The sequence below is a fragment of the Typha latifolia genome, chromosome 9 (assembly GCF_019914945.1).
Source record: "Typha latifolia isolate L0001 chromosome 9, TyphaL0001v2, whole genome shotgun sequence".
Classification (NCBI taxonomy): Eukaryota; Viridiplantae; Streptophyta; class Magnoliopsida; order Poales; family Typhaceae; genus Typha; species Typha latifolia.
Window position 1 is genome coordinate 932,827 of NC_133094.1, and position 18,806 is coordinate 951,632.

Genomic DNA, 18,806 nt, shown 5'->3' on the forward strand with positions numbered 1-18,806 from the left:
TAAAAGGTCGGTGGGCTCTATAGGTGCAATGCATTTGTTAAAGTGTCTATTTGATTTTATTATTATTATTATTTTGAGAGTTTATAAATTAGATTTTGATCGAACAATATAAAGACATTTAGTCGTACATAGGACGTATCAAATCTAGCCGAAATAGTAAGTTATCTAGTCAAAGCTCCATACTATCACAACCACTGAGCTAGGTTATAGATATAAACATAAAATTTTAAGATTGAGCCAAACCCTAATCCTAACTCTAACCCTAATCCTAACCAAACGACCACTTTTCTTTTATTCTCCTTTTTGGTCAAAAGGAGTGCAACTCTAAGCAGCAGGGGAGGAGGGAGAGGGTGTGGGAATATCAAACAACTCCCTCTAAGAAAGAAAGAAAGAAAGAAAGATGAATGAAAATAAAAAACATGATCATGGGATGAGAAGGGATTAATAAATAATAAACAAAATAAAATTAGTTAGACGTCGCCATCTTTCTCTCTCTACCTTTTTATCATGTCTAAAAAGATAAAAAAAATTCTTTGCACTCCTTTTCGAGTATTTAAAGTCGGCGACGAGCGACTAAATCGTCGCCGTCAATCATCATAAATTATTCCTCTCATACACCATAACACAGTAAGTATCCCTCCTCCCTTCACTTTTACGCGTTTTCTCGAGACCTCCCTATAAACTCTTCTTCCATAAACTTTAGTTCTATTTTTTTTTAAAAGGAAATCTCTTAAATAACTCCCTGTATTTATAATATTTTCTTATAATTTTTATATATCATAATATTAATTATATTTCTGTTTGAAGACGATATGAAAAAAAATAAGGGGTCGTACAAAATCATCAAAGATGGACAGAAAATAGTAAAAATATGGGGTGTTATTTAAAAAAATTTATTTTTTTTAAGATATAACTATATTAAGTCTTGTCTATCCGCTGAAGTCTCTATCCTCAAAGATTTAAAGAACATTTCTATACTGATGTGAGGTTGACGATGACTCCCCACGCCTCGTGAACACCATGAAAGATCTCAACCCAACGCCTCGGTATATTTGAGTTCAATATACCATGAGGCTAACAAGGCTATCGACTAAGTAAACACACGAGTTTTAAATGTATTCTAGAAAAGTTCTTCTTCAGAACCGGTGTTATGGCGTTGATACGATAAAATACTTTTTATTTTTCTACAGAAATTGGATGCAAAAGGATTAAAAAGTAATATTTGATAAAGTTTGTTAGTTAAATTTACATGTACGACAAAGGTGCAATCCAGCAATTGATATTTATTGGATCCTAGTGGATTAAGGTGTAGTTCTTCCCACATTTTCCAGATTGGCTTAGAATTGAAAGCAAGATACAAAAGAAAGGAAGAAAGAAAGGAGGAGGAACACGCGGAGCATTGCATGCGATTAGGCCTTCTTGGATTTTTATGAGTACGTGTGTGCTTGTGATTACTCTCGTATAGTATTATATTTGTCCCTGTTATTTTTATACCATCCCTCCTCTTTTACTTTGAGATATAAGATTAATATTTACTTATAATTATAGAATAATAGTGTAAGAATTATTTTTAATATAACATGAAGTTGGGATAAAATTTTGACATTTTCGACATATTGCAGAAAACCTAAGTTGACTCCTCCTTTTATATTATAAAAAAATATATGTGTATGAATATTTTCTGGTGCATTTCTTCAGAATAGATCAAAAGTAAGTAGTTACTTGCAAAAGAAAAGGACCCTGAGAATAAGACCAAAAGTTGTTTGGTTAAAACTACTTAAAAGGTGTAATAAAGCAGGAATCCACCATTATTCTGAAACCAAAGAGCCCTTTTCAGCTTCTCTCCCTCTCTTTTGAGAATAAGTTACAGGATAAATCAGATGGTTTCTTTTACTTATTCCTTAAAAAGTGGAGGTTCTTGGGTAGATAACTATACATATCAGGCACATGAGAGAAGATCTTCAAGTCTTCTTGAACTTTTCATAATACTTGCAGTCAAAGAATTATTTAATGAGCCTTCAGCAAACCCATATATATATATATGGATGGAATAGAATCAGGAGCCAAAACAAAATAATGAGAAATGAACAAAGTAAAAGAAATCCTTCAATCAACTCACAAGATTAAAGTCTAAAGAATAAAGACACATCCCATGTAAGTCTTGTCTCTCTCTCTCTCTCTCCCTCCCTCTACAAAAGAAAGGAGTAGAAGGGAAAAAAGAAAAGAAAAAGAGGAGGAATATGTAAGAAGATAAGAGTGAGTTCTTCAACATCATGTGTTCATGTAACACTCCCTTTACAAAAGCAGCCATTGCAGTGGTTGTTTGCTTTGGACTTTGAAGGTTGTAGTTGAAGATTACTTGAGAACACTCATCATCTTTGTCTCTACCAAATCCACAACCCTAAAGCATCATTGGTGTGCATTAACTTTTCATCTTCCCTGCCTAAAAGCCACACAGACCTCATCTCTCCCAACTCCCCTTGCCTTTATGGATACTTTTGAAGAATCCCCTTTTGCCATCTCTTTTTTCTATTCTTTTCTTCAAATTATTACTCCCTTTTGCAGCCCTCACATCGCATTAAAAAAAATCAAAAACTCTGATACCATGTTAAATAATCAACTGTTCTAAAAACTTAAACAATTAGACGACGAACTAATAATACTTTATTATCATACCTTTAGCACCTTTCAACCCCTAAATCTTTGATCCATTCAAGCACATCCAAGTGTCAAATTCATATTAGTCAATTCTTATTAGAGGAAGAAACTTATTACTTGTGTTCATAAAATTTGATGCACCAATGCAAGTAGGAGAAAGGCCAATCATTCCTTGAGGAATAATGAGTTAGGTTTCTTTAAAGAAAACAAATGGAAGTGGGGATGCTTTCCAAAAGGCTTGCTTCTTTGTAAAAAAAAAGCTCTCTGCCTCCTCAAAGCTTTTGTGGCTTAGGATTCCTTAAAGCTTACCAACAATAGAACACCCTTCCACTTTCAAAAGCCAAAAGAGAGGACTTCTTTCACTGCTGTACAGATATATATATATATATATATATATATATATATATATATATATATATATACACACTTAATAAATAATGGAAAGATTAGGGACATATATTTCACAAGCTTAATGCTCCATAGGCCCCATATGTGCTTCAATCTCAAGTAGTAGGACGGTGGCAATTTAAAAGATAGTTTTTCCATATATAAATTGGGTAATACTATGTTTACAAACACTACATAGATATAAAGTAGTCAGAATAATATGGCAACTTATCAACTCTTGGTAATTTTTCTTTCACCTCACAATCATCACCATCAATGTACAAAACGATTTATTCATATAAATTCAGTTTGTCATATCCCTGTCACGTCTTGCTCGAATAATATCACTTCCCATTATAAACATTAGGGCCTAGTATTGTGGAATATTGAGGAAAACTTCCCAGCCCTAAAAGAAGGGATTAGTACATTGGTGTGAAAGAAAATAAAAGGAAACAAAGAAGAAGAGGTGAATGTGATGGATGAGAATCATGAGAAGATGAAAGCTAGTGTTGAAAGAAGCAAATGAAACAAATAAAAAAGCAAGAAGCTGATGCTTTACCCCACGCATTAAATGTGGAAAAAGGACTATCATGAGGACCCCTTATCTTGATGTGGAAGACCCACATTATTATGGAGAATAAATGAGGCCTATAAAGTTTAAGACTTTGTTTTGTTTGTATTTTGGAGGATAAGTTTTGATGAGGATAATTTTGTGTGTGTGTGTGTGTGTGTGTGGTCCACCATTGTAGGAGAGGAATCACATCCCTATGTGAAGGCACCAATGGTCCAACTCCATGGCATGTGGATGGGGGCAACTCTAATATGAGTGACCATCCATCATCCATAGCCATAAATAGGGGAGGATGAATTATGAACCATCATCTATTGAGGAAAAGGAAAAGGTCAGTGCATTGTATGTGAGCTACTAGTGACAATAACTCCTAAAAGAAATGGCCAAAAGAGTCTCCCTCCTCTTTGTTTGAACTTGTATTTCTTCCAACATGATACTTTTTCCTCTTATATTTAGGGCTTTATTCCATGAGGCAAAATAAAAACTATAGGTTGGATTGGTAGCTCAAGTTTCTTCACAATAACCCTTATTTTTTTTAAGGCAAATAGAAGCATTAAATCGGGAATTCAAGTAAAAATTGAACACAAACCTAAATAGTAGGAAAAAAAAAAAGAGGTACATCCTCACATTAAAAATCAAATCATGGGCTTAATCCAATCCAGCTAGAATATCGTACAAAAACGCGTAAAGATTTTAAACACATGACCAATAGGCTAGTAGTACATTGAACAAGTTGATCACCACTTTCGCACTATAGTATGTCGTAGTTAGTCGTGTCAATTGAAGACCACCATGATGTTCTTACAGTGTCTGGAAAAAAAAAAAAGATATATATATATATATATATATATATATATATATATATATATATATATATATATATATATATTTTGGCTTCTTCTTTTTTTCCTTTCGTTCCATTTAATGCATAGGATGGATAAAGACTGACCTCCTAATCACGAGTATATATATAAATATATATGTGTGTGTGTGACTGTGTGTGTGTGAATTGTATAATCCAAAAGGCATTCTATTTAAGCAGCAGGACAATCCTATTAGAATCCAATTTAAAAGCAAGGCGCACCAAAATTTCAAATTTGGCAAACTTGTTGCTCCTCCACCATCTGAGCTACTTGAATTGTGAAATATTAATTACAGCAAGGCTTTATTCGCATATAAGAGCGTCATTAATGCTTGGATTCAAAACATAAATGATGCAAATTGTTCAACTTTGTTGACATTTTCGAATTGTATGAAATATACATCTCCAAATGAAACTTAATTAGATTAAAAAAAAAACATTTTTACGAACCTGCTCTTGAAATAAACAACGAGATGATATGGGCCTTTGGGTTTCACACGATCTGGCCAAACCCAAGCCCAACAAGAGGGCTTCGAAAATAGGCCTAGCAGCAATTTCTTTGGAAGTAAAATCCTCGTAAGATCAACTGTTTCCAGGGACACCTGGAGTGCTAATAGTATTGAAAGCCCACCGATTAGGCATTAAATTTACCACAAGAAACTAGTTTCAAGAAAGATAAGTTGACAGAACCACAATTTTGTAGCTAGAAGACGGAAACTAAGTGAAAATTTTGGCATATAATTAATTTAAGAGGACAAATTAACCATGCCAAGGGGAACGAACCGATTCTAATATTTAGAAAACATGCGATTTTGAAAGCATAGAAGTACAATCCACAAAGCAGAGAAAGAAGGAAATAGTGTCTTGAAAGAGAGTGTATCCAGATATGTTCCTCTAACGTCAATAACATTTAATGCCTACAAGTGAGTGCTTGCCCCCATTCCCCTTGACGCTCAGATTAGCCTACGCCCTGCAACAAAATCAGATGAAGACTTGAGCTTAGCTGATCATATCATAATCAATGTCAAACGAACCAAAGCAAACAGATACAAGAAACTATCATACTGACATACTATATGTAATTTCAACCATAAAGCACACGATAAAAGGCCAGACAGGTTTACAAGATAAAGTGAGATTCCTATGAAAGTCAAACAAAAGCTATGTACATGTTATGTTTAACAAACACCACAACGAAGTTAAGAGTTAAGCTTCTGCTTGCTCAAACAAAAGCTATGTACATGTTATGTTTAACAAACACCACAACGAAGTTAAGATTTAAGCTTCTGCTTGCTCAAATTCTGTTTACATCCAGTCCTTTCAAATGTCCTGATATCAGCATCAATGCAGCTTTCTAAGAAAGCTGAAGCATAGATGGAATAAACCCACATGGAGAAACAGTACAGGTAAATGAATAATACAAAGTTCTACATGCATTTACTATGCATGCAGAGCAACCCTAAAGCTACCCATATCCTTGCATGGATGATAACATCATAATTGAAGAGTAGTCAAATTTCTCATATTAGTCTAATCTATACAAATAGTGAAATATTAACAGTTCTTTGAACTGAGTCAATTACACAAACTAAACGCCAATACAAAGTGCAAACAATTTAGTAAAACTCAGAGGTTCCCTAGGAGATAATGAGTCAAGAGTCCCTCATGATCATAGGAAGCATGCTAAAGTAGCTGAACATTAGTTACTTCACCTCATACATAGTCAAAAATCACAGAGGGTATAATCAACACTTGATCGTTTTAAAGTGACAGAAAGACTCAAAGACACTGAGGGAACGAGGATCCACTATCTACATGAACTATGCACCTATACTTAGCCTGTCAAGGACTAGTGTTGCCATGCTTGATTAGTCGACTTAGCCAGCTCAGCCAACTCACTAGCCAAGATTGGTGAGTTGGCTTCCGAATTCAATTCTCTTACAGTCAAAAAAGATACTCCATTTTTTCTCAAAAATTGATCCATTGTGACTTGCAAACCACACATCTAAATCACCCATATGATGTGATATGGTGAAACTATTGAAACAATGTAAAATTCACAAATCAGAAATCAAGTAAAGATGAAACCCAAGTGGAAAATTTTCACTTATCAGAACCAGGGTTTCAATTTTCTCCCAAAATGGCTAGATCATTTCTCACAAAATTTTCTGGATTTATTGGCATTCATAAGAACTACATTTGTGACAAAAGATCAGACCAATACGAGAAATAGGAAGAGAAACCAAAATCTAGGATAAGGAGATTATTATTATATCCTAAGGAACTTTCTTTAAATTTCCTAAATTCCAACTCGAGCATGGTTGAGACTTGGCAAGGCATACCACTGCTCTCTCAATACCGTTAAAGGGGTATACTTGGATCTAATTATTCAATTATACCGCAAGAAAAGGACGCTAAACGTGTCACCTAGAAGATGATACGTAACCTTGGATTTCGTCACGATTACAATTGCAATGCATTTGGAAATCAAATTTTCCACACGAGAGAAACAAAGATTAAGAAACACCTTATCAGGAGGCCTTACCTAACCAGATCCGACGATGATATTATTAATCGGGATAAAGATAAGCTTCACGAAAAATCCAACGAATCCCATCACCACGAACCCAATCGCCGTGCGGGCCGCCACCTTCGTGAACTCTATCGCATCAAATTTGAAATTTCCCATCAGAATCGAAGCAACAAACATCACACATGTCAATAAACGGGAAGACATCCCGTAGATCCATCTCACGAGATACAGAACACGAGGGAGGAGAAGAAAGAGAGATCGGACGGCCAACCTTTGCGATCCGGCTTGTGGCATCTCTTGACGAGGCGGACGCTGTCCTTGGCGAACTCCCTCAAGGGATCGACGACGGAATCGACCGCATCCATGTCGATCGGAAGGGATAGAGAGAGAGAGAGAGAGAGAGAGAGAGAGAGAGAGAGCGCGACGAAACGCTTGGATCTTGATCGAGAAGAGACGAGAGAAAAAGCCGCATCTTCGTAGTTTAGGAGAAGTAAAATAAAGACCTTAACGGGTCGGGTCGGGTCGGGTCGGGTCGGGCCTTATATTTGCAAACCCTACTTTTTCCTACGATAGAACAATTCACACCCTGCAATTCTATTATTCACGAATCACGACTCAAGTCTCAACCCCCTGTTTTTAAAAATAAAAAATAAAAATCTCCCCTAAATAACACATTATAGTTAATCTTTCTGACATATGGAACGGATGATATCTCAAAACTCGTTAATAAAAAAGAAAAACCAAAATGGTGATGGCCAACAAATAATAATTCTTAACCATTTTTTTATTTACATTGCGTACAAAAAAATATATAATAAGGAGACAAAATTCTTGAGCTAACTCTACTGAAGCCACCAAATAAAATCCACATCAAAGGGGCAGAAAAAGAGAAAAAAATCTTGAGCTCATTCACGGGCCACGATTGATATCATAGAACTCAATGTTCTTGTACTTCTGAGAAATTATTTCTGCCTGAACTTTTCTTGCAGTATCGGTTGCACACCCGACGAGGATTAGCACAGATGTTCCAGCAAAACCTCGAAACGCAGTTAAATGGGTGGTTTGCTCGATTACAGCTGGGCCAGCAGCCAGCACTGCCAGAAAAGCGGAGCCAAGAACTGATATCCGGCTAAGAACCTAAGAAGCATAAAAAACATAGAGCATTTCATCTTTCAAGACAATAAGGAGACGGATGAGAGAAAACCTAGAGCGTGGAACAAGAGTGAGATTAATAAAGGAAGCTACTTACTGTTTTAAGAAAAGCAGCCGTGCTTTTTCCAGGTCGGACAAGTGGTATTGAAGCACCTTGGCGCTTCAATTGCTCGCTTACATCATCAGGATCCAATTGAAGAAATGTGTAGTAGTAGTTAAAGAAAGCTATAAGCAATATATTTGTCGGAAGGTATAAAGCACCTGAAAGAAATAATTGGCTGAGAGACAAACTTGGAATAGAGATATTGCAACATTAGATGCTATAATTGTAAACTATTATTTGAATGGTCAAAATTATCACCAAACTTACTTTTAACATGTCTCATGTAATACAGAGTTAAGTCTTTTGCTGAATAGCTGTGATTTCATAAATCAATGAAGAGACAGCAGGGATCATATCGGTTTTAGGAAACATAAACTATTCCATCAGGAGCAAAAGTTGGGCATTAGAATTAGCTTCTTATAAGTATTCAAATTCAGCACGAGACATCAAAATAGACATCCATTCTACTGATAAGAATGGGAGTTTCCAACGCAAGAAGATATAACTGTGAAATATAAAATCCACGAATAAAAAAGCTTGGTTTCTGCTTCTCTAAAAGAGATCCAATAGATTAAAAATTTCAGACAAGTACCTCCTGGGTTTAAAGCAACTGCAGCACTTTTCAGAGCAGCTACACCAGTGAACCGTGCCAGTGTACCAGGCAAAGCCATTGAAGATGTGGAAAATATGATGGGCATCACCCCAGAACTATTAACCTGATTAAAATATATTAGTGAGAATAGTACAATTATTGAACTTGAAGTAAAACATATCCAGATCAAAATTATCTTGAAAAGTTGAGAAATGATAGTATGATTATATGAAGTCAGAATAGACTCTTCCGTTTATTAAATAACTGAATTTTTCATTCAATCACCAACTTGATATCTAAAATTGGCTTTGAAGGTTTATGATCATGTAAGCCAATTGAAATTAATAACCATTTCATCACGGATGCTTTCTACCTTGCATCCAGTAGACATTAAGTTGCAGGCCACCTGAATAGCTGCAAAAGACCAACAGAACTTATGCTGCAATTTCTAGTTTGTTAAATATGCATGTGTATATAAACCAAAGTCTTATCAAGTCAATCATTATGTGAGTATCCTTAACATGTACATGCTGACAATCTGCCATTTAGTTTCTTGGTTGCTTATAATTAGAGTATTACCAAAATGATCTGGTATGTGTTTGCAAGCCCCACAAACTAGTACAGAATAAAATTACTAAAGTAGATTTCAACTTTCAAGTTTCTGAAAATTGATGCTTGTATGAAGAACTGAGTCATATGGTAAATTTTGGTTATTTAGCTATCATGATTATGAAGGGTATTACCAATATTATGATAAGAATCAGTTTTGGTAAATAGCTGCACAAATTTTATATGATAAGTCAAAAGTTAGTCATGTGCAAATGGAAATTTCATTCCGAATAGTCTCTTCAATAATTAAATACCAAATGGAACTTTTCAAGCAAAACTCTTAGACCATACAACTCGCTTGATGCAGATCCCTGCAACTAAACAGTCTAAAGTGCATCTCAAAAATAAGTAACAATTCTTCACACTTTGAGTAACATGTGCAAGAAAAGATTACAAACCTTGAAAGGAAGATAGGCTGATCTTTGGGGGCCTCCACTTCTGCTGCTATATCTTGAAGCATAGTTGAGTGGTATTTTCCTCTCAGCTTCCTGAGATCCTTCATCTGACGTTTATTAGCACATTAAAAATTAAAATCCAAGTAATTGTACAAAATAAAGAAGTTCACTTACTTGTACATATACAATTCCAAGAACTAACAGGAAAAATGAGAACATAATTGTGGCAAGTCCTATGTAATTTCCATCTTGAAATGCTTGTGCAAATGTTCGTCCAAATGAAGCTGGCAAATATGATATAATGCTAGTGAATATAAGAAGGGACGTCCCGTTTCCAAGTTTCAGGTCAGATATTCTTTCCCCAATGAAAGTAGTAAATACTGAACCGAGTGTCAACAATGTCACCGAAGAAAGAACCCATTCTGTGCTGAAGTCACTTACATACGGACGAAGATAAAGTACTTGTCCAATAGCCTGCAATGAAAGCAGAAAGTATCAGGAATCTTCATATATCATCAAGAGTACAAGTTATAGCCAAATCCACAGGAGCAACAGGAAAAATAAACATTGGGCAACTAAAATATTTTTATGCAAAATGCGTCACTGAGATGACAAAGTTTTAGTGTTTTACCTGGACTATTGCAAAACCTACTGAAGCATAACGTGTATATTGAAGAATTTTCTTTCTGCCTGCTTCTCCCTCTCTCTTCTGAAGATCTTGCAATTTAGGGTATATCTGAGCAAGAAGCTGAAACACAATTTGTGCATTGATAAACGGAACAATACCAAGCGAGCAGATTCCAAGCCTACCAATGCCACCGCCAGAAAATGAATCTAAAGTGCTTAACAGACTATTCTGGTCCAAATTACCAACAAATGCTTCTCTGTTTACTCCACCTAAAGGTACATATACTCCAAGTCGAGATAAAGTTAAATATCCCAAGAGCATCAGGAACTTGCCAGGTAGAGGGCCTTTGAAGAAATCGCCAATGTCAATGGAACTATCCTCAATTGCAGCTGCCATAGAAAACATAAATGTCAATTAAATTACTGGAAGTTTTGGATGACAGTTGTTTAATACTTGACTTATAGATGGGTGTTCCCATTAAGCATATATTCTCTATCAATTCTCTATGTTTCAAATTCCACAGATCATGATTCTGAGAAGTTTAACAACAGTATTCTTCCAACTTCAAAGCTGGATCCCCTCCCACACAGATTGTCATGATAGGAAACAGAATAAAGCAGAATTTTCGCTTGCTACTTTGCCATAATTGTTGAACATTTCGATCTAATTGCAGAACAAAACAGACCTGCTACTCCTCGATTAAGTGGAGATTTATCCCTTTTGGAACTTGATGTACTTTCAAATGTTTGAGAGAAGAAATCAAGAACACTCCCTACTGCAGCATCAAAACCCGAAGAAGTATCCTTGTTAAGACCCAAAGGATCAAAATCAGAGCCAATGGTTTGTTGATCACATCTGCAAGGGATAAATCAGCCAGGTGGCAAACTATGAAATATCAAAACTAAATATTGACATACAAAATTGATCCCAATAATGCCAGCGCAAATAAGAGGGCAAGTGAATTTCTATGTATTCCATACTCTTTGATGTTGGAAAAGTTAAGATGTAGAAGCCCAAATGTGAAACACCATACGATAGCTACAACATAAGAGTTTGCCAACTAATCACGGGCACTGTAAGATAGCTACAACAGAATTTAACCACTATTCAAAATTCTTTAAAAAAAAAAATTGCACCCTTATAATCTCCCAATCAAAAAATACATGCTTTAGGTGCCTCTGCAAATAACATGCCATTAGTGTATCACAGTACTTCTCATACTCGCCATCATTCCTACCATTTTTCTCATTGCCTTTTTTGTTTTCCCATTATTCTTTCAACCTACAAAATTACCTCGAATAGTGCCCCCAGTAAAGTTGCCAAAATCGTTCTTCTAGTTACTCCCTCCCCACCAAATCCAAATTGTCTTTGGTGCCAATGTCATTTCCCACATTAAGAAACTTTCATTAGTTCCCCCTCACCTACCACTAGATTCCTGTTCAATATTCTTCGAATACACTCATTACAGCTACCGAAAAGAAATTTTCGCCCAAATCTCAAGTATTAACGATAGAGAAGAAAACCCAACTGGAAAAAAGGCCAAACAAACGCACCTTCCACTACTGCTACCATTGGAATCAAACTGGAGGAGAGATTTCCAAGTGGGTCCTCTTCTGAGTCCTCTCTCCACCAAAGAGGAGGCCTTGATGAACCGCCTCAGCGGCCTCGAGGAGGCGGGAAGAGCTCGAGGACGAGAAGAAGAGAAGGAAGAGCGCGGAAGAAAGCCATGAGAAGAGGAGAGAGGAGGTTCCCGCACAGATAAGAGCATGATGTCGCACACTGCTCCTCTTCCCCTTCTCTGCTTCAAAAAAAAAATGCTAGGATTGTGTGGTAGGGGATATTGACGAGGATCATCTCATCCGAATGTCCGCATAGAACGTCTTATACGACAACGATCACGCACCATTGGAGGAATAGCCATCATCTCATCCTAGCCGTTGGTGAGGGTGATACGTAGAATTAGATAGAATTGGGCGCGAGAAATGGATCCGATAAGCCGCTATATAGTTTGATCCGACATAAATCATCCAAACATTATTCAGTTGGAAGCTTTAAAACTTTTAAAATATTATACTACTATTACATTCTTCAAAATATCATATTTACTATCAAAATTATTGTGCTCTTTCAAAAATATTATTCCATTAGTTAAATCTAACTAAATCATGATTAAAATGTATTTTAGATCCAAAAACTATATCTTATTTTATGTGAGATAATAATTTTTAATAAAATTTACATTCTAAACTTCAAAAAGGGAAAAGGCATTTATATGTTTTTATTAACTTTAATAATAATCTATTAGGAATATTCTTGAAAACATTAATCATAATGGTAATTCTAAGAAAGCCAAGATTTTAGTGGTAATTTTAATATTTTAAAGAATGCAGTGGTAATTATGTAAAAATCTCCAGTTTAACACTCTGCATTCTTTTTATACTTATATTTTCTTAGTAGCACAATCATTAGGCAAGTGGATGAAAACTATAAGCTAATTATTCATTTCATTTTCATCAACTAGATTTTTACAAGTTATATAATGTATATGATCTCAGCCATCATGCAAGTATCCAATGGCATGTCTGTTTCTATTGTGATCACACTGCCTTCATTAATTAAATGCCACAGTTGGAGATAAAGCCACAAGGAAACCACTGAGACTGAACAATGAGCACAGAACCACAGAGTACCTCTTCCAACTTTAAGATGGACTGAATAAATTAAATACCCAGATAACTGTTACATAGTTTCAGTATATTGAGTGGGAAAACAAGAAGTAAACCCCTTTGCCTTTTATGCATACCACCTTGGTTCATTCTTCTACTAGTACATAGCTGATTCCAATCTGCACCAAGTAGCAGTAATCTTTGATAACATTAACTTAAAGAGAACAGCGTTTGTGTAACAGATTGGATCGAAAAAGAAGAAAGAGATGAAAATAAACCTATCATAACTCTAAATGGATTGACTTTCTTATTTCTGTGGGAGCTGCCGTCCTCCCTCACTGCGAACGAAGCTGAAGAATGAATTCAATATGGATACTTACGAGATATGTAGTCAATATTCTGTCCATGCATATAACTTTTTTTTCCCATAGAAAGGCAGCTTGTGTGATGCAAACAGAGAACAACTTCCACCTTCCATTCTCCTTCTACCATCAACTGATCTGCTCGCCGATCAGATCAAGACCAACTACAAGGAAGGTCACACCTTGGAATAGGAGGAAGTAGAAGTGAATTCCTTGAGCAGATAAAAGACTGCGGACAGCAGCAGTGAGGAGGAGAAGAGCGAGAGCCAGCTCCTTCATGTATATTTTATTGGCCTTTTTGACAGGAGTTGCTGCTTCCTGTTGTTCTTTCAACTTACTCAGCTCGACGAGTTCGCTATCAGAAACCCCTCTAAGGATCTGAGGATGGTTTACAGGCTTCAAGTCCCTCTCTTCTGCTGCCAAAAGATCAGATTCTGATGACCTTCCAGCTTTTTTAGTAACAATCCATTCATATGAACTCCCCAATTGGAACAGTCCAGAGACCATTGCGTTGAACTTGGTGACTGACATGGTGTTCTCGAAGAGCAGATAAGGGACAATAAAGGGGAAAGATTTCGGTGCCGGTAGAATATTGAGAAAGGACATAAGAACAGGCACATAGCAGATAACCCAAAGCGGTAATTCAGCCTCGGGAACAAACATAGTAAGAGGCAGTATGACACAAAATAATGTGAAAGAATAAAAGGGAAGGATCAACTTCCTCAAGAGGAAAAAGAGCAGGACTAAATTTGCCTTCTTCCATATGGATATCTGCATAAATTATTAGTAGGTTCTTCAGTAACATCTATAGCAAGAAAGGAATATCACAAGTATTTATAAAAGATGACAGACCTTAGAAGTTATGATGGCAGGAAGACATAGACGAAAAAGATGCATTGGGCCGGAATGCCACCGATGTTGCTGTTTCCGGTAAGCTTCGTAAGATTCAGGCAATTCACAGAGAACCTAGCAGTCACATTCAGAACAAATAATCAAAAACTTCCAGATTTGTGTATCTAACTTATAAATGTTCCCAAGGCTGATGTACCAAGATGTGTACCTTGACATCATTTAGGAAGATGAACTTCCAACCATTGAGATGGGCGCGAACAGCAATGTCCATGTCCTCCACAGTAGTTCTCTCAAGCCAACCACCAGAGTCCTCTAATGCTTTGATTCTCCAAACACCAGCAGTTCCGTTAAAACCAAAGAAATTCAGGAAAACTCCATTAACCTGCTGCTCCACTTCAAAGTGAAAGCATAAATTGATGTACTGAAGACGGGTTAATAGATTTTCATCCTTATTCACAAAACTCCAGCGTGCTTGAACTAGCCCAAGATCAGGATTTCCCTGCATCATGAATAATGCATAATTAGTGTAGTGGAAAAATCTCACAGTGCACAATATTTAAGCAGGTTTCTATGAACCTCCATAGGAAAATATTATCACCTTAAAATGTGGAATCGTTAGTTTAAGGAAATCAGGGTTTGGTTGGAAATCGGCATCAAATATGACAACAAATTCGTAATCCTTGACATAGTCACAGCTCATGGCAGATTTAAGATTCCCTGCTTTATAACCAGTTCGAACCAACCGGTGTCGATAGACAATGTTTACACCACGTTGACTCCACTTGGATACCTCTGATTTAATCAAAAGTTGAATAGTCTCATCATCTGAGTCATCTAACACTTGAATTAGCAAATGATCTTTTGGCCAATCAATCTGGCAGACAGCAGAAATTGATTGCTCGTAGACCTGAAATACATTCAAACTTTAAGACCTGAAATACATTCTAAGGAACAGCATTCTGAAATAAGATACCAGATAGGACACTTCAAATCTCACGACAAATATAATAACATAAGAGACTAGAGTCATAGTTATGCAGCTTAGTAGCTTACCTCCCTCTCATTGCACATCGGAATCTGGACTAGAACCATAGGGTACTCACTTGCTGAACCTTCGACATCGTCCGACTTGAAAGGATCACCCTCAATCCTAGGTTTGATCTTCTTGAACTTAATCCAGAAGCATCCTAGGCACAAGACCAGTCTATCTAGTGACTGTATCATGAAAAGAACGACGCAGAAGTTTGACAAGACCTGAATTGGGTAGGCAATGTAGTCAGCTCTGAAAGAAAGCCATGACAGGTAGGCAGTGTGCATCCACCCTCGGATCTCTTGAGTCTCTGGAATGTGGAATTTCTCCGGAAAGTGCAGTTCGGGCTTTTGGAAATGCCACCCATTCCAGTAGGCAATCATCTCAAAAGCAAGTATAGCTAGTGAGAGCAACAAGAATCCTTTCAGGAACCTAAACAGTAGCTTGCCTTTGCCAGACTTATCGCTCTCTGTGGAAACTTCCCGGTGATGGATCAGCCTCTTCTTGATGGCTCCGAGAAGTGCCCAGAAGCCAGCCCCCATCCAAGCGACGCACCCCACTGCTCGATGCGCCCGAAGGAGCAAGACCCAAGTGAATTGCTTCGCATTTTTCCCACGGCCCTTGTCCATAGGCTGGAAGGCAGCAATCTCAGGGCCATCAATCTCAACAAGAGAGTAGTTCGGGTTCTCCATTTTTACAACGACAGGTGTGCCCTTTCTAGTGTCCTTTCCCCACCAATTTGAAAGATCCAGGCTTGGAGGAGCCATTTGAGGCCTTTCTAAGCTAGGATAAGCCACTCAGAAGCTAAAACCTCGAAATTTCCTCCAAACTTCAACAACCCAGATTATAAAATCAAGGAACCCTCAATCTCCCACATCAAAATCAGATCTTTCTACCAGGAACTAATTATTCACTCGAGACTACAACATTGGAGACAAAATGCAGCAAAGGAAGAGCAAGAGAGAGCGAACAAAATGACCTTGCACTAGGGTTCTGCTCCCCAAAGACAGCACTTTGAGGAAAGGTATCTGCAGTTGTAAAGCTCCAGAGCATGTGGGCATTATACAATAGCTCTGGGCAATGAAATCCTCCAACCTTTCTCCACCAACCTCTACAGATCTTACCACGGGATTAATGTGATTCTCTTTCCTTCACCTCCTTTTCCTTTCCCTCCCTGGGCTGTCCACAGGAAACCAAACAAAATAGCATCCAATCAAATTTCTCACAAGAGAAACAAAATCCTGGAAGCATCAAGAAATGGTTGACGGAGAAGACAAAACTGGTGATACTATAACAAACCCACCTGAGGGTTTGCTACCTAACATGGATAAGATCAGATAAATAAACAAAGCAAGAAGGAGCTAAAATTTATTGGAGAAGCGCTAAAGGATGGAACTTTACGGTGGAATGCAGCCACCTGTGTGATTTCTTTGTGCTTCAGATCCAAGAGGAGAGATGCCAGGGGACACCGCACTGTTTTGGAGCTTTGAGCTGCTCCCAACCATATATAAATGTAGAGAGAGAGAGAGAGAGAGAGAGAGAGAGAGAGTACCGGTAGGGCCTAACCAAGAAGATGAGTACATTATAGAGGTAATTTTATCTTAAGATTGAGTAATTAGTAGTAGTGTACAGTGAAAAGTATGCAAGGGGCCAACCAGCCAATGGCTTAAAATTCAAGGCTTTTACCAGCAGCAAAGCTAGCAAATGGACAGATGGATACATTGCTATGAGTCAGAACATTCCTTTTTCTTTACTTTAACTTTGCTTCTTCTTCTTTTTTTTTCTTTTCCTCTTATTAACTACCCTCTTTTCCTTGGAAAGATTTAACAAAGATTTCTACTAAATTTGTGTAACAAAGATAATGATAAATAAAAGGTTAATTACATCCTAATCCTCTCAATTATCGCAGTCCCTCAAGAAAAAGTGGACAGATACATCCCTAAAATATTTAAAAAATATTTAAATATATCACTAAGATCTTTGTCTAGATTTCATTACAAATTATGATGAAAATAATTTTAAAATTTTGACCAACTTAATCGATGGACAAAAATACCCTTATTCGCTTTTACAATAACTTCTTTAAATATCAAACTTTAAATTAATTATATCCAATTCCATCAAAATTCACTTCTAACCAGTAAAATGAAGAAAAAGTAATAGCATTTTTATCCATCTAACTAATTTGTTAATTTTTTAATAAAATTTCTAATGGAGAGAGCTTAATCATCTAATTAGATAACTCACGAGGTGTATATGCCAACTTTTTTATTAATAGGGTAAAAAAGATACAAAATTAAATTATAATTAATCGTTGTAAATAAAATCTCTACCATAATTTATGATTTTGTTTATTGACAAGACTTTAAAATAAAGATCCAGACATTAATAATGGTCCAAGGTGCAAATCAGAACTTGGTCAATAATCTTGACATATGTAACTAAATGATAAATTATTTATAGATGCGAATCCAATGCACAATATGCACATGATTCAACTCTTCATCTTTTTTTTCTAATAAATTTGTCTTCCTATTTGATCAAAACTTTTCTTCTTGGAGTATTTGTCTGACTCCTTCTCAGACGTTGAAAAAGAAATTTTGATTCTTGCAATAAGGTTACAGTGCAGCCATTGATCATCCAAAGAACCTTTCTTTTTCTCTCAAAGTTTATCCATGGTGTTCTCCTAACACAACTCCACTTACTGAAAGGATTAAATCCACCATTGTGTTTAAGCAAGAGCCCAGCCAATAATTAATTCTGGGTATCTTTGGGAAACCAAAAAAGTAATAATTTTTCCATCCAATCATGGGAAGAATGATACTATAAATGATAAAGAAGGGGATGTGATTCGCTGGTGGTGTCGCCTAGATTCTCTCATGGCTAATTTGGGATTTACACCCCAAAAAAATACGTTATTTGTATAAGAGATTAGAAACTTTTTAAAAAAAAAAAAAAAAATTAAAAGAGAGATGGCATATTCCTCGGCATCTCTTACAAGGGGGCGTGGTGTCAATTACTCGTTGACCAGGGTCGGAAGCAAAACGGAGATGTGGACCTGGTGGTCCCCGCGGGGGCGCAGCGAATCGGCGATCCTTTGCCGAGGAGGAGGCCACCGACAGAAGGGAACCGCGGCCAGACATGGCCATGAGATGGATGCCTCGGCGTGGCCCGTGGAGGGGGTGACGTGGCAGTTTATGGGGCCCACGTCTCGTGTATTGAGCTCCGCGACACGTGGCCGGGCACTGTGGCGTAGAGTTCCGTGCGATCTTAGGATCCAGGAAGCAGCAGCGTGTTGGACTGCTGGATCTTGGGCTTTTTATGCGAAATCCCCGGGTTTGGGAGGACAATTCGCAGAAAAGTCTTGGCCTATTTTGTAAAGTTGCCACTTTATCGGATCCAATAT

The 18,806-nt window shown here is 37.0% G+C and overlaps 3 protein-coding genes across 3 annotated transcripts; all 3 read right to left on the minus strand.

Moving 5' to 3' along the window:
• Positions 1 to 5,196: 5,196 nt before the first annotated feature.
• On the minus strand, positions 5,197 to 7,473 carry LOC140794650 (protein transport protein Sec61 subunit gamma). Its single transcript, XM_073146774.1, has 3 exons — positions 7,283 to 7,473; positions 7,024 to 7,139; positions 5,197 to 5,448 (listed from the first exon to the last, which is right to left on the minus strand). The coding sequence occupies exons 1-2, from the start codon at positions 7,374 to 7,376 to the stop codon at positions 7,024 to 7,026; spliced, it is 210 nt and encodes a 69-aa protein (XP_073002875.1). The 5' UTR covers positions 7,377 to 7,473; the 3' UTR covers positions 5,197 to 5,448.
• Positions 7,474 to 7,738: 265 nt separating this feature from the next.
• LOC140794565 (preprotein translocase subunit SCY1, chloroplastic) lies at positions 7,739 to 12,305 on the minus strand. The gene is made up of 8 exons (XM_073146642.1): positions 12,044 to 12,305; positions 11,176 to 11,345; positions 10,494 to 10,879; positions 10,037 to 10,336; positions 9,866 to 9,955; positions 8,859 to 8,982; positions 8,261 to 8,424; positions 7,739 to 8,148 (listed from the first exon to the last, which is right to left on the minus strand). The coding sequence occupies exons 1-8, from the start codon at positions 12,256 to 12,258 to the stop codon at positions 7,921 to 7,923; spliced, it is 1,677 nt and encodes a 558-aa protein (XP_073002743.1). The 5' UTR covers positions 12,259 to 12,305; the 3' UTR covers positions 7,739 to 7,920.
• An 853-nt stretch (positions 12,306 to 13,158) lies between these two features.
• On the minus strand, positions 13,159 to 16,921 carry LOC140795629 (probable xyloglucan glycosyltransferase 5). Its single transcript, XM_073148314.1, has 6 exons — positions 16,802 to 16,921; positions 15,424 to 16,579; positions 14,969 to 15,277; positions 14,579 to 14,869; positions 14,371 to 14,484; positions 13,159 to 14,289 (listed from the first exon to the last, which is right to left on the minus strand). Exons 2-6 carry the CDS (start codon positions 16,165 to 16,167, stop codon positions 13,648 to 13,650), a joined length of 2,100 nt encoding a protein of 699 aa, XP_073004415.1. The 5' UTR covers positions 16,168 to 16,579; positions 16,802 to 16,921; the 3' UTR covers positions 13,159 to 13,647.
• Positions 16,922 to 18,806: the final 1,885 nt, after the last annotated feature.

Bases quoted from the DNA above. Each gene is read 5' to 3' on its own strand.
- LOC140794565 (XM_073146642.1), bottom strand. From the start codon at position 12,258: ATGCTCTTATCTGTGCGGGAACCTCCTCTCTCCTCTTCTCATGGCTTT. The intron at 10,337-10,493 runs GTAAAACACTAA...CTTTCATTGCAG, and splicing joins TAGGTTTTGCAATAGTCCAG to GCTATTGGACAAGTACTTTA. The intron at 8,425-8,858 runs GTACTTGTCTGA...TATTTCTTTCAG, and splicing joins AGTTGCTTTAAACCCAGGAG to GTGCTTTATACCTTCCGACA.
- LOC140794650 (XM_073146774.1), bottom strand. From the start codon at position 7,376: ATGGATGCGGTCGATTCCGTCGTCGATCCCTTGAGGGAGTTCGCCAAG. The intron at 7,140-7,282 runs GTTGGCCGTCCG...TTGATGCGATAG, and splicing joins CCACAAGCCGGATCGCAAAG to AGTTCACGAAGGTGGCGGCC.
- LOC140795629 (XM_073148314.1), bottom strand. From the start codon at position 16,167: ATGGCTCCTCCAAGCCTGGATCTTTCAAATTGGTGGGGAAAGGACACT. The intron at 14,870-14,968 runs GTGATAATATTT...TTCATGATGCAG, and splicing joins TAACGATTCCACATTTTAAG to GGAAATCCTGATCTTGGGCT. The intron at 14,290-14,370 runs GTCTGTCATCTT...TAATTTATGCAG, and splicing joins CTGCCATCATAACTTCTAAG to ATATCCATATGGAAGAAGGC.